At 48.0% G+C, this 14,964-nt stretch overlaps 1 protein-coding gene across 6 annotated transcripts in view; it reads right to left on the bottom strand.

Annotated features, from left to right (window-relative positions):
* Positions 1 to 5,529: 5,529 nt before the first annotated feature.
* PIE1 (SNF2 domain-containing protein / helicase domain-containing protein) overlaps positions 5,530 to 14,964 on the bottom strand; it is a 77,187-nt gene continuing 67,752 nt past the window's right edge. For all 6 annotated transcript variants that reach the window (XM_088863576.1, XM_011623780.3, XM_020665199.2 and 3 more), the window contains one exon: positions 5,530 to 6,457. Coding sequence is in view for 5 of the 6 variants with exons in the window: in XM_011623780.3 (XP_011622082.2) it covers positions 6,049 to 6,457 (409 nt within the window). In the remaining variant the exon portion in view is untranslated. The remainder of the gene's footprint in view (positions 6,458 to 14,964) is intronic.

The raw sequence follows: 14,964 nt of genomic DNA, 5'->3' as shown, positions 1-14,964 counted from the left end.
TTGAACTATTGTCCGGCCCTTTTTCCCTAAGCACCGAGTTGGTGCATGCAACCAGGTGCACGGGGTGCATGCAGCTTGGCGTGTGCAGGTAAAAGGCAGGCCTGTGGCTAGGCAGGCAGCCCAATATGCACAAGGGTCAAGGCAGAGTGGGTGAGTGCAAGAGGCATGCTAAGCCTAGGCAACTTGTGTGTGTGATGAAGGCAACCTGGTGCAGGTGCCTTGTGCAAGTAAGACTGCTGAAGGTGCGATGGATGCATGGTGCAGGTCGACTTGGTGCAGTTCAACTTGGGTGGATCAGCCCAATGGGGCTGAGGCGGCGTATGGATCAAGCTTGGCGGGGTTGGGTATGCACTTGGGGCAGCTTGGTGGGGCTGCACGGCCTTGGTGTAAGGGTCGTGCTGCCTAAGACTAAGTTGAGCTAGTTGGGCTCTAGGTGCGGACACGCCTCAGGACCAGGGATTTTGATACTACTATAATTGAGGGGAGTGGGAGAGCCTTGGGTCATGGGTGGCTAGCAGTGGACAAGGCTCCGTCTAGGTGGGCAGACACCTGTGGAGGCTTGAAGTGGGCTCAACTAGGGGATTCAACCTGGTGAACATTGTCAAGTGGACCATGGGCCTAGGTGAGCCGTGTACCTGTGGCTGGGCAGGTATGTGTGTGAGAGATGGTGCGCACAAGCAAAGGGCTCGACGTGGTGACTAGGTTAGGTGGACCTTGCACAAGGACAAGCCGTGCACCTGTGGCTGGGCAGGTGCGTCTGCCCTTGCAGAAGGTAGGCTGCGGGTTGAGTGGGTGCCTGAGTGGGAAGGCGCCCCATTCAAATTCAAACGCCACGCCCCCTTTGGTGGGTGATGTGGCATGACATCCATGATCGGAGGCCGAAGACCAGGGCGTAAGACTCGGACTTGCCCCGACATGGCAGAGACCACAAGGCCAGGATAGCGTGAGGGCCAGACTTAGTGAGACTTGGTCAGGTGGGTCAGGTATGTGTGAGCCGGGTGTGACGACTCAACGAGCGCTCAGATGGCCATGCCGACTTGACGGTGGAGCACGCGGATGGGGTGTGAGTTGCAGGACGTTGCGGGGCATGAGTTGTGGAATGTTGCAGCACGTGGACGGGGCGTTGCGTGAGACATGGGATGATCACGCAGACGGGGTGTGACGAGCTGGCACGTGAGGCCATAACCAATTGTGAGGTGGATGGCAAGTGGGCAGCCAGCTGCCCATCGTGTGGTAGATGGGCTCCACGTGTTGGAGTATCAAATGAATAGTGAGGCTATAAAACCCCCTTGCCAAAGAGGAACCATGGCTTGTACACATTTTAAACTGTTTAGTGAAATTGGGCTGAGGCCCTTTGCTATTTTTGTGTATGTGCTTTGTGATTAGTTTTCTTCTAACCCCCACCTTCTAGATTGTGTGATCGTGTGTGAAGGCTGATCTAGCCTTGGATCGAGTGAGGATCAGGGCCAGATGACGGATGTGTGGAATGCAAAAAAAGTGACCCGTGACAGCTGGTATCAGAGCAAGCCTTGCGCATGGATGGTGGGATGGACGACCTGCGTGAGTGTGCGGGAACTCTAGATATGAGATTGGAGGAACTTACCCAAGGAGGCCAAGATGGAGGGTTGGGTGTAAACCTTGCCCGTCTTGGAGGACTGGTTTGGTGTGGTGGAGGAGTGATGCGGAGTCTGTGATGCTCATATGGGAGAGCTCATAGACGATGTCAAGGCCTTCACAGAGTCTTTCACCTCATGGCTCGAGTCCATGCAAGATGATTTGTTGTTGATCAAGAGCGCCCTTGGGAGAACTAGCGGAGGGCTGGGATCTCGTAATGTGAGAGTATCAGAGCCTCGAGTGTTAGAAGGCCAGCACGACTCGAAGGTGGTCGAGAACTTCTTATGAGACATGGAGCAGTATTTTGAAGCTTCTCATGCCTATGAAAAAGATCGTGTGGCGGTCTGCGCCATGTACCTCGCTGGTAGAGGATGCGGGTGGCTGATGCTTCAAGGCCCAAGGTGAGCTCTTGGGAAGATGCAGTTCTTGCAGGGCAATGTTGCCTGGGTGGCCTGCAAGGCTTTGCAAAAGCTTCGACAGTCGGCCTCGGTGTGTGAATACGTGAACGAGTTTGAGGAATACCAGCTATTTAACTTTGTGTCTGAGCAGCAGAGTTAGGCCCAGGCCTAGTTAAGGAGGCAAGACATGAGGGACTTGCCCACAGCCATGGCGGCAGTTGAGGACCTAGTTGATTTGAACTTTCATGGGGCGGTGGAGTCAAAACCACGAAGGAGGGCCATTGAGGGAGAATGGCGAGAAGGTGGTACGCGATAGGTGGACCATACCCGAGAAGGGGGTCGCTCAAGAGGAGGAGGCACTCCAAAAGGGCTTCTCAAGCTGCTTCAGATGCAGAGGCGACCATCAAGTGAGGGATTACCCACAAAAGTAGGCCTTCAACGCGGTGAACCTCATACATGAGGACGAGTGAACCCAAGTGAAGTTGGGTTCATTGAACTTAATGAATGCCATGCAGCTCAGTTCGACCAACCCACAAGCTAGGGAGGAGACCAAGTTGTGCATAGACTCAGAGGAGTCCAGTGATAACTCAAGTGGAGCCATCAGGAGAGCCCTAGCGGTGGTGAAGGTGGGTCAGATGGAAGCATCATTTGACTCATCTATTCGATGGGAGATACCCTCTGACTCATCGGAGGGTACGACATCATCGGCTAGTAGAAGGTGTGATCAACCTTGCCCTAATGGTGCCATAAAGAGGAAGTTCGGCGTCATGTATGAATATCGTAGACATTAGACGACCTGCGAGCAGGCTGTAGAGAAGTCCTGAAGTTACAGGAGGCGACATGGGTCGTGGTGGCAGCCTCGGAACTGGTCACAAACCTTTGCATTTGGTGGCAGCGAAGGACCTGACCTGGTGCATAAACAAGAACTTGGTGGCAGCAGTGGACCTGGCCAAGAGGGCTGACTACTTGGTGGCAGCAGTGGATCTGGCTAAGTAGGCAAGCCGAAGACTTAGTGATAGCAGTAGACCTTGTCGAGCCATGGCTTGGTGGAGTGTCTTGAGGCGTTGCCTTGAACCGGCGTTTTATGGGGACCCAGTGAGAGGCAGGCGTCTTAAGGACGAATTCAGCTTGGTAGCAGCAGACGGTACTGGCCAAGTGAACGAGTAGGGCTTGGAGGCAAGTGAACCTATTAAAGTGGGCTAAGTGGAGGCCATATTCTGAGTTAGATTTATGGGGACCTAGCGAAGGGTGAAGCGTCCGACGAGGACGTCGAAGTTTAGTTGGGGGAGGCTTGTCAGGCCCCTTTTCCATAAGCACCGAGCTGGTGCATGCAGCCAGGTGCACAGGGTGCGTGCAGCTTGGCGTTTGCAGGTAAAAGGCAGGCCGGCCTGCGGCTAGGCAGGCAGCCTTGTGTGCACAAGGGTGTGAGGCAAAGTGGCTGAGTGCAAGAGGCATGCCAAGCCCAGGCAACCTGTATGTGTGATGAAGGCAGCGTGGTACAGGTGCCTTGTGTAAGTAAGACTGCTGAAGGTGTGATGGATTCATGGTGCAGGCACGTGGGGCAGCTTGGTGGTGCTGCATGGCCTTGGTCTAAGGTTTGTGCTGCCTAAGACTAAGTTGTGCTAGTTGGGCTCTAGGTGCGGACACGCCTCAGGACCAGGTATGTGGGAATCGGATGGGACGACTCTGGCAGGTCGTGACGACCCAACAAGTGCTCAGATGGCCAGGCCGACTTGACGGTGGAGCATGCGGACGGGGCGTGAGTTGCAGAGGTGTGAGTTGCGGGATGTTGCAGCACGTGGATGGGGCATAAGACGCGGGATGATCACACGGAAGGGGCGTGAAGAGCTGGCATGTGAGATGGGCGTGAGACGCGGGGCCGGCACATTAGGCGGTTGTGTCGAGCTGGCACGCTAGGCGCGCAGGATAGGGCGCAAGACTAAGTCTCAAGCTAGACGCGGCCGAGGCTGAGGCTGAGCCAACAGCCCATGGCGTGGTGCATGAGCTCCACGTGTAGTTTCAAATGTATAGTGGGGCTGTAAAACCCCTTGCCCGGCCTCGGTGAAAGAGGAACCGTGGCTTGTACACATCTAGACTGTTTAGTGAAATTGGGCTAAGGCCCCTTTGCTATCTTTGCGTGTGTGCTTTGTGGTTTGTTTTCCTCTAACCCCCACATCTAAATTGTCTGATCGTGTATGAAAGTTGGTTTAGCCTTGGATCGAGTGAGGATCGGGGCTAGACACCTCACGGGTGGAACGCGAAGAAAGTGACCTCGTGACAACTACCATCACTGTAGGAGCTGGCATTTATTTGGATCTTTTTGAAGGATATAAAAATTATATTGCTTAATAGTTTGTTTTGCTTTAGATTAGTAAAGGTGATTAGAAACATTGGGGTCGAAATTATTCATTCATATCAGTGTTCGCAAAATCGAATTGAAATGGTTAACCGGACATGGCTCCGAAGCAGTTTAATTAACCTAACCGGTAAACCGATCGATTCAATCGTTCTAACCGGACAAGTCCTGAGCAGTGAAAAAAAGTGTTGAAAAAAACAAAAAAGATACAAAAAAATAAAATAAAGTAAAATATGAAAAGCATATAAAGAATGATTAAAACAAAACACATTCAAATAAAGTTGTAAATTAATGAAAAAAAAAGATTTTAATGAATCAATTTGTACTTAGGGTATTTTTAAAATTTTCTAAAAATGATGGAAAAATATAAAAGTGAGCATTAATGATCAAAACAATTTTTAATCTTTGCCATAATATAAAGAATATTAAAAAATACATTACAAACCAAATTTTTTATTTTTCTTTTGTAAATACGGTCTATCACTAAAACCGCTCAAAACTTAAACCGGCCAATCCGATTCCAATCTAACCGAACGGTTAGCGGTTAGATCGTCCGGTTTTTCTAACAGTGATTCATATAGAGAAGCAAATCCGGTAAGTTAATATGTTTGACTACATAAGAGCTTAGTATAGGTGATTAGAATCACTGGGGTCCATTATTCATTCATATAGAGAAGCAAATCAGGTAAGTAAATATGTATGGCTAAATAAGCTGGTTCCAGTTATATGTTGATTGTATATATTACATTAAAAAATAAATTAGAAAAAAAAGAAAAGAAAAAAAACCAGACGTTAGTGCTTTGCTTGTAAGTGCAACTTTACAGTTTGCTCGTGCAATAGGCATATTTTCTTCTACTAGAAAAATGCAGAAAGAGCATTAATTCCGACATCGACATTAGGGAGCAAGCATTTGGCCACTCACCTTCTCAATAATCCACCCAACATGGTGATCGAACCGATTGACTGGTATTGCCACCCATGTTATGGATGAAGAAATCCAAAAATTGAATAATTTGTCTAAATGGTGAATATGTACAAATATGCTCCCCGAAAAATATCCCTATCCCAGACTTCCAGTTTCTTTTCTGAAAGCATCATTTTGTTTCACAACAAATCCCGTGAGAAAATGACTCAGATTTTCCATCAGACAAGGGAAAAAAGGAGAAGCAAAAGTGAGACTTTCCTTGTAGCATTGTATTCCCCTGTAATGCAAAAACGTTGCAACCATTTTTCCCACTCATGCATAGAGGGAAAAGAAGAAATAGATAATTTACACCCAAGTTCTTGCTATGGTACATATACGCCCAAAGTGGCCTCAAATAATCGAAATAAAAAACTGGCAAGTAAAAACTTCCGCCACTCCATAATTTGGCAAAAAACCCACCAAAAAGTTGTCTGGCTTCATTATCATCCAATTTCCAGCTATAGCCCAGTTACATGCCATCCATTTTCCAGTTAACACACTTAACCATGTCATTTGATCGTTAGCCAGCCTCACTATTCATCATCCAATTTCCAGCCAGCCTTGTTAAACTATATCATCAATGTTCCCGGCTGCCTCACTGAATATATCATTCAATTTCTGGCCAGTCTTGCTAAATATCATCTGATTTTTGGCCATCCGCTTCAACTTATCACTGAGACTGGGCCGCACACACGAGATATCAAATTCATGGAAACTCACTCAAACCCGGGATTATCGAGCCAAGACAAGTCCTCGAGGGCCTCGAAGAACACAGTGTCATAAAACTGAGGTGCATGGTCATCCCAATTTTCGATGAGTGGATGAAGATCCTCAATACCGGAGTCGGGCCAATGAATCAAATTCCCAGGGGAGAATAAGGATGGAACTTCTGGTGATGGTTCAGGTGGGTGATGGATTTCTAGAGCAAGAGTAGATTGTGTGTCCTCATTGAGGTTCGTGGTCTTGGCTAGCTTTGATTTTGGGGTCTTGTGAGGATCAGTTGAGAGCTTGTGTTTACCTAGTGTGGAAGACTTTGAGGATCGGTGCTTTACAAATTCTGAAATGGGGAATGCGGATGATGCCCAGCTGTAGCCCTCACCTTCAAAGCAAGAGTTTGATGCTAACCTACAAGAGGAAATAGAATCAAATGAGCTGACGTTGACTTAAAATGGGTTCACCTTGATTCTATCTAAGAAACAAAAGGATGTGAGTTGCTTGCTTCTCTGGTTTTGGAGAGTTTTTGCTGAATTGAGAGAGAGAGAGAGAGAGAGAGAGAGATGCACATGCCATTTCCAATTGTAGATGCAAATAGTAAAAGGAAAGGGCAGGTTCACGACCGAGAACTAATAAAACTACATTTTTAACTACTATCTAGTTACATATGCATGTGCACGTGCAACTCTATGCATTCACACGCTTGCACATACAGAATTCGCAACAATAACTTGCCCAGAGGTGAAATACTTGATATCTTAGAACCTGAATGAAAATTCCAAAGTCCACTACTGCAAATCATTTCCAGGTCACAATAATATTTCCTTTTTATCGGTTGCTGCAGACATGCTTTAAAGAAAATGGTATGGCAACAATACAGCATAAAGAACCGGTAGTTTAGGTTAAAACAGACATCTATAGTAAAAAAGATTGGTTTCGGAGTCGTTATGCACCAGATCTTGTTCCCAAAATGCCCCTACTTAAGTGCCTTAATTTCATAAGAAAATTCTTTTATGTGGAATTCTGAATTTGTTACACCCTCATCTAAAGGGAGTTCTCTTAGAAAGTGCTCCTTGATCGCTACATTAATTACAAATTAGATGTGTAATTTTTTTTTGCATGAAGTTGACGGTATCGATTAAACTTGTAAAATATACAGTACAATTTTCTGCTGTGAATGTGAGGAAAGAATACATAAAAATTTCTATACACAACAAAAATCCAAAACTAAGGGGAGTTTTGATGAGGTTTTTTTTTTGATAATGTTAACCGATGTGTTGCTTATAAGGAATGTGCAAAAAGCCGGCCACCCACAAAACGGGTGCTCAGTGGAAAAAACCCTTACAGGAGCAAAACTATGCAAGCATTACACCCTGACCATTAGGTCACAAAGATAAAAAAGAAACAATCAAATTGAGTAGAGGACTTAAGAGAGTGGTCAAGGGGTCCCCAAAGGGAAGGATCCTTGGGCATCCTCTTTAGCGAGGGAGTCCGTGATGGAGTTAGCCTCTCTCCAAGTATGTCTCCAGATAGTTTGAAGGTCCGTGCTACAATAAAAAATCTCATTGGAAATATAATTGAGTCTCCAAGGGCACGGCGCAGATCAAGAAGCCCAAGCAATGACATTTGCGGGGACTCCTTCGATGATCAAAGAGTTACCCCAGTCTCTATTGAAATATCCAAGGCCAAAAAGTAGGGCCATTGCCTCTGCCAGGTTTGAGTCAGTGCAGCCTATAAAGGGCGAAAAGGAGAATAGGGTGCGGCCAGAACTGTAACGGAGAATCCCCCCGATGCCTGAAGGACAGGGCTTGCTCAGGGAACATCCATCAAAGTTTAACTTGATTTGACTAATGGTGGGGGTGGGGGGGGGGGGGGGGGGACCACAGAGAGGCCTGAGGGATTTGGGAAGGCTTAAGGAAGAGTAAGGCCTGTCAATTTCGGTGGAAATCTGCGAGAGAAAGGTGTTTGAAAGCTTTGTGGTTGGTCGCCCAAAAGATGACCAGCGAGCGCACCTTTTCCAGAAGGGTTTCGGCATGTGAATACTCTCCCCTAAAGGTTCTTTGGTTCCTTTCCAGCCAGAAGATCTAAAGAATTGCAACAACTGTGGCTCTTCATAAGAGAATAACATATAGGAGGAGAACAGATGGGGAATAGACTATGGGGTGGCCCAATACCACCCAAGGAGCCTAAGGATGGAGCCCCACATAGTTGGAAAGCCAGCTCGCAATGCAAGAAAAGGTGAGCGTTGGTTTTGCCATTGTTACGCCACGTTATGCAACAGTTGGGGATTTGCAGTCCCCTTCTTTGTAGTTGGCCTACTGTTAAGACACTTTTGTGGGTTGTGACCCATTTGAAGAACTGAATTCTCGGGGGAACCACAATGACCCATACTTTGCCTGCTGGAAAAGGGTGGGTAGAAGCAACCTGGGAAGGCCTGGGAGGGGCATCGAAGGAGGCAGTGTTTCAAAAACGCTAGGCGGACCTAGGCGGTTGGGGGCATCCAGGCCGCACAGCACCTAGGTGGGCACCCAGGAGGGCACCCAGAACCTGGGCGGCCCAATAGAATTTTTTTTTTTTTGGGTTTTTCTCTCTCTAAAATAGGCTCTAATGTGTTTTAGGTTTCAAATGAACCTAAAATCCACAATTTTGCACCTTTAGTATTAAAAAAAACCCAAAAATACCCTCAACGAGGGGCATTTCCACCCCTGATCGGGGCATAGGCCCTAGGAGGCCACCTGGGCGGGCGCCCAGGGATATCCGCTTAATTTTGCCGCCTAGGTGGCCGTCCAGGCGCTAGGCGATCTGCTTTTTAAAGCACGGGAAGGAGGAGACTGAGAACACACCTGAAAGGGAGGGGGTCCAGAGTATCTTATCCAAGCCCAAAGGAGGGAGATAGAAGGAATGTAGAAGGGCCTGCAGCTCGAGAGAGGTGGGCAATTCAGAGTCGTTAGGGGGGATTCTGAAAAGTGGGACCAAACCCTCCCAAGGGCTGAGCCCAAAGGAGGGCTTAGGGTTCAAAGTTCTCAGCAATTAAGGAGTGGGGGTTACGAGCCAAGTGGAAGAGGGAGGGGAAAGACTCTCTAAGGGGAGTATGTCCAATCCAAGTGTTCGACCAGAATGCAATTCTGTCCCCGGCTCTCGATCGGAAGAGAAAATGGGCCAAAAAGCGATTGAGGCACGATAAGAATCCCTTCAAAAGGCTAGAGGCATTGTTAGGGACCCTACTACTTGGAAGCCAAGCATTTGGGGGACACCGATATTTCTGTCGAACCACCTCTTGCCAAAGATGGTCCCTTTAGACTGCGAATCTCCACCACCATTTGCCTATGAGGACAACATTAGTATCTTGCAGTTTGCAGATGCCCTAGCCCTCTGAGACTTTGGGGAGCAAACTTTATCCCAAGTTATAAGATGGTATTTCCTTCCTTCTGTACTGGACTAGAGAAAACTTCTCATAAGTTATTCAAGGCAATTAGCCTCCGAGGCCGGGGTCAGGAAGATGGACATTTGATAGATAGGGATTCTTGAAAGGGTTACCTTGATGCATGTAAGTCCTTCCTGCAGCGGAGAGAAATTTACCTTTCAACGCTGCGAATCGCCTATTGAACTTGTTGATAATGTGTGACCATTGTCTAGCTTTAGGTTTTCCAATGCTCAGAAGTAGTCCTAAATAGGAAAAAGGTAAGGGTTGTGCTTTACAGCCCCAAAGGTTGGCCAAATGGAGAACAAATTCAAGGCTCATGGCTACCTCCATCATAGTAGTTTTCGTGAGATTGACTTTGAAGCCCGTGGCACATTGAAAGAATCTAAGGAAGAGAGGCGTATCGTCGGCATATTGAAGGTGGGAAATGGTGGCCCCTCTAGTACTAGCCTGAAGGCCCCTTAAAGGTTGTCGCGATACTATCTCAAAATAGAGGAACTGAAAACCTCGGCTACAATTGAAAAGAGAATGGGCGAGAGAGGATCCCCTTGTCAGAGGCCCCTTGAGGCTTGGAAGAATCCCTTAGGGGAGCCATTAATGATGACAAAGAAGGAAGGTGAAGAAAAGCACCCCTACGCCATTGGGAGCCAAACCCCATTCTTAGTAAAGTCTCCTCAAGTATATCCCAATCGGCATGATCATATGCCTTTTCCCAATCTAGCTTTATGACCAGTCCTGGTAATTTGGCCAAATGCTGAGCATGAATGCCCTCCTGTGCAATAAGGGCACCATCGAGGATTTGTTGATCCTTGACCAAGGCTCCTTGAGAGGGAGAGATGACCCATGCAAGGACCTCTTTTGAGGCTAACACCTTGGACAGGATCTTATAGAAACTATTGACATTGGGAATTAGGCGAGGAAGGTCGCAATCATCGCCTTGTTCACTATGTCACTGTTGTGGAAATCAGCGAAGAAGGCCACTAGGTCGGGCTTAAGGAAGTCCCAAAACTGTTTGAAAAGAGCTATCAGAAAGCCATCCACGCCTAGGATTCTGTCTTGTCCCATGGACTTAACAGTGTCAAGGATTTCCTTTTCATCAAAGGGTGCTCAAACCATACGGCTTTCTTAGGGAATAGAGTTCTGAAGGATAGGGTGGACAAAATCCGCCTTGGGCCACTTTGTGCCTTGAAGAGTTTCTTGAAAAAATCGATTATGGCATGTTTGATGAGCCCCTTGTCCTTGATATATTGGTTGCCAACTCTGATGAGAAAGATAGTGTTGTCGCATCTTCGACAATTAGCTATTTTGTGGAAGGTGCTGTTAAGGTCGCCAAGTTTTAACCGCTTGACACTAGACTGCTGCGCCTAGTAGATCTCCTTGCGAAGCATAACTTGGATCGAGTGTTTAGCTTCAAGGCGCTGATTCCTTTTGGCAGTGGATAGAAGTCTGGATTCCTCGAGGGTGTCGAAGGAGACGATTGCCCCAACTAAAGGTTGTTTGTGCTCCCAAAAGTTTCTAGGGAGATTGCGACACCATTTCTTGAGGGCAGAAATCGATAATTGAAGTTTGTGTTGCAGCCGAAAACCCAGCCACCCTTGGACGAGTGGGGCAAAAGATTGCCACCAAGAGGAGATGAGCGTGGGGAGGTTGGACTCCTCCAACCAGGACAATTCAAACCAAAAACACTTTGTACCTTGGTCGATGGCATTTGTGTTAAGCAAAACCGTGATCGGAAGTCAGCTTGGGGAGGGCCGACGAGTGAGAGTTGGGGAAGGCGAAGTCCCAATCTAGAGAGAAGACACATCTGTCCAGTTTGGATAGAGTAGGGTCATCAGAGTGGTCCGACCAGGTGAAAAGGGTCCCTTGGAGAGGGACATCCTGTAGTTGATTCCGAGCTATGAAGTCTGAAAAGGCGGACATTGAAGGAGAGATTCTAGGATTGGAATTTCGTTCCAAGGACCACCCAAGTCATATTGAAATCACCTCCAATGTACCAAGCAGAGGGGGGCATAGAGGCGGTCGATTGGATTTCTTGCCAAAAAGCGTCTTTGCGTGAAGGAGAGTTTGGGCCATAGACTACTGAAAACTTTCATGGAAAGCCGTCTAAGGTTACGAGTAAAGAGATTGAGATAGAAAATTCTCATATCAGTGAAGAGGAGAGGCGGAATGGTTCCACCAGGTGAAAAGGGCCCCTTGGAGAGGGACATCCAGTAGTTGATTCCGAGCTATGAAGTTTGAAAAGGCAGACATTGAAGGAGAGATTCTAGGATTGGAATTTTGTTCCAAAGACCACCAAGTGATATTGAAATCACCTCCAATGCACCAAGCAGAGGGGAGCATAGAGGTGGTCAATTGGAGTTCTCGCCAAAAACTGTCTCTACGTGAAGGAGAGTTTGGGCCATAGACTACCGAAAACTTCCATGAAAAGCCGCTGAGGTTCTGAGCAAAGAGATTGCGATAGAAAATTCTCATATCAGTGAGGAGGAGGGAATGCGAAGAGGGGTCCCAGACGACCCGAAAGCCGCCTGATGATCCATTGGCTTCCAAGGCCAACCATTGAAAGGGACGATGTTCCCAAATTTGATGCACTTGTCAGAGGGAGGGAGATGGAAGCTTGGCCCCAAGCAGAGCACAGACGAATGCTGTCAGCTAAAATTAAGAACATGGCGACGGTTTTGGGGGTCACCCAAACCCTTCATATTCCATGTTAGAATCTTCATGGAAGCGACTGAGATCGATAAAATTTTGGTGAGGTTAATGATAAAATTTTGCACCAAGGTGCCTACTTTCACGAAGGTGTCCACAAGGCTGGCCAATGCATGTCCTGAGGCACTGGTTAGATGGCCCGGCCTAGCCCTAGCCTGGCTCGAGCTAATGGCCGGGTCGGTCATTGCCATGACATGGGCCTGACTCGGCATTGGACCGAAGTGGCTGAGCCACGTAGCCCAGGGCCAGCCCTATATCTGCAGCCTCATTTACTTCTCTCTAAACATTCTTGAACACCATATAGGCCCTAGAGATCTGAAAATTTTGGTTGAAAATCAGATTGAGTCTCCATGGGGTGGACAAAACTCTATTTTCCCAGCGGATAAAATCTAGGGAATTCCTTTCAATGACAAGGGACTGACCCCAACTGCTATCGAAGAGGTATAAGCTTTTGTAGCACGGCTTGCACTTGTGCCAACCATTGAGTTGGCAGTGCCAATGGGGCCCATAAAAGATAACCTGTGATGTGCCAAACAATCCCTAAATAGCACCCCGATAGCTGTTGGTGTCTGGTTGCCTAAGGAGAAAACATCAAAATTTAGCATGCTAGAGACCCAAACCCTGGTGGATGCCAAGGTTAGACCTTGGTATAGTCATCAGTCACAAGTGGATAATGTCATTCTAGCTGCATACGAAGCCTGCCAAAGAAAGTGTCTGAAACATCCATTTGGATCTTGAGCCAAGAGACCACCGAACTGAGGATTTGATCTTCAACCATCCCTGCATTCCCTGCCTTAAAAAGTGCTACAGATGCATTATACATAAATATTCCAAATAGTTGCAAAAAAGCAAACATGACTAAGTATATTTCAGCTAAGAATGGCTCCATCCGATGACCATTCCTGCCCTCCCTTCTCCAGAACTACATTCACTTCTTCAAACCTTTCTCCAAACCCCCCCCCCAAAAAAAAAAAAAAAGAACTCCATCCTTCAACTCCCATACTCACCCATGCTCAATACATCTCTCGTGCCCATCAAATCACTTGAAATAAGCCTGGTCCAAGCCTCATCACCCTTGATAGCCAACAACAGATAGCAGACCAAAGAGAAAGCTGAAATCATCCCTGGTTGGAAGATTTAACACCAGAAAAGATGACATTAGAGAGATCGAAAGATGGGAACAGGGGTTAAGGGAGGAAACCAGAACTTTGTTGCCAAACAACTTTCTATGGCTTCCTCCTTTCTATCTTCATGTCGGAAAACAGTGCACGCAGGGCATTACAGTGGAAACACCCTAGTTTCAGAAGCGGTTCCCTGTCCCTGCATTGTTGGTCACAAAACCTGCGTGACTTCAAGAAAAAGATCTGCCTATGGGCCCCTAACATCCCTTTTTATTGCTTCGCACCCCAGAACCTTCAAACTCATCAGAGAAGCCCGTGGGGACTTTATTTCTGTGCACTGGAAATTGTCTGAGCTTCTCCCCATGGGAACCATTGAGCTGCTTATTGAAATATTAGACCCCTACTTAATCCTGTCCAAGCCGTAGCTAGAAATTGAGGGGGACTACTTCTGTGTGCACAATCCTGGTTTGCAGCTTCTTCGCCCTCCAAATGCCATGTCCAGGGTATGGACCATAGTAGAACCTCCATGATGTACCACAGAGGCCGGAGCATGGTCACCCAAAGACGACAACAGGAGTTTCATTGCAACCGTGGAAGACAATCACAGGGATGCATTTGATCCACAACCAACAATGGTGGTCCACCCCCTCCTTCCACCTCCCGATCGACCTACCAATCTAGGGCTAACGTCAGCCCTACAGTCCCCCTCCCACAGGGCTCCACGTTTCTCATCTCCCATCCTCTTTCCCCTCATCCCTCCCCCGTCCATGTGTCATCTTTCCCGTCCCCTGATGGAATGTCTCATCCCTCCCCCCTCATTCCTCGTGCTCGCTCCCTTTCACAAGATGGCCCCCTCACCTCAATGCCACTTTGCACCTCCCAACCAGGCCCCCTCCTAATTTCACATGCACCACCCTACGTTGGTAGTACGTCCCCTCAGCTTCATCTTGGAACATCTAGCGTTCTTTCTCCCTTAGCTGGCTCACTTTCTCATCCTGAGACTCAATCTTGGGTATCCTATGACCCTCTTACTACTTCCCCTCAGGCTTCATCCTAGCCATCCATCTCCGTGGACCATCTCCCAATAGTCTAGCCCTCACCACCAGACACGAGTACCCAGGGACCTGGACCACCGCTTGTATCACTTCCCTCTCCCACCGCTGTACCACCCTGTGTAGGTCTTTCACTCATCTTAGACCAATACTCATCTTCTCCTATGAATGGCTATGTTCCTTCCCCTCCCTCTGGTCGTCTATATCGGCCCAAAACCCTTTTGTGATCTTCCTTCCCTTCTTGAAGACTGTAAGCGCACCCATCCTCCCCTTTTCTACACTTCCCTGCCTTGCTCCCTCTTCCTCCGGCCTTCTCCTTCCCTCTCACCCCACCACCCCTCCCCCCCCCTCCAACCTTTGGCCACCATCCCCATGGCCAATCTACCTTTGTCCTAACTTCAGGCCCTACCTACTTCCTTGGAGCGGGCCTCGCTGCTTCCCTCCCCCACTGCCGCACCTCTTACCCCCACCCTCACTCCCCCTTATTGAGCCTCCAAGGAGGGGCTTTCCTCCATACCCTCCCTTTCCCTCTTCCGCAACTCTCCCCAACCTGCTTCACCCTTGCTAACCTCCTACCCTTGGCTCCCACCCCCTCCAAGGCCTTGTCTCCAACATCCC

Source organism: Amborella trichopoda, chromosome 3 (assembly GCF_054954075.1).
Source record: "Amborella trichopoda isolate Santa Cruz 75 chromosome 3, AtrichopodaSantaCruz75HAP2 v2.0, whole genome shotgun sequence".
Taxonomy (NCBI): Eukaryota; Viridiplantae; Streptophyta; class Magnoliopsida; order Amborellales; family Amborellaceae; genus Amborella; species Amborella trichopoda.
This window is presented reverse-complemented; position numbering and strand designations above follow the sequence as displayed.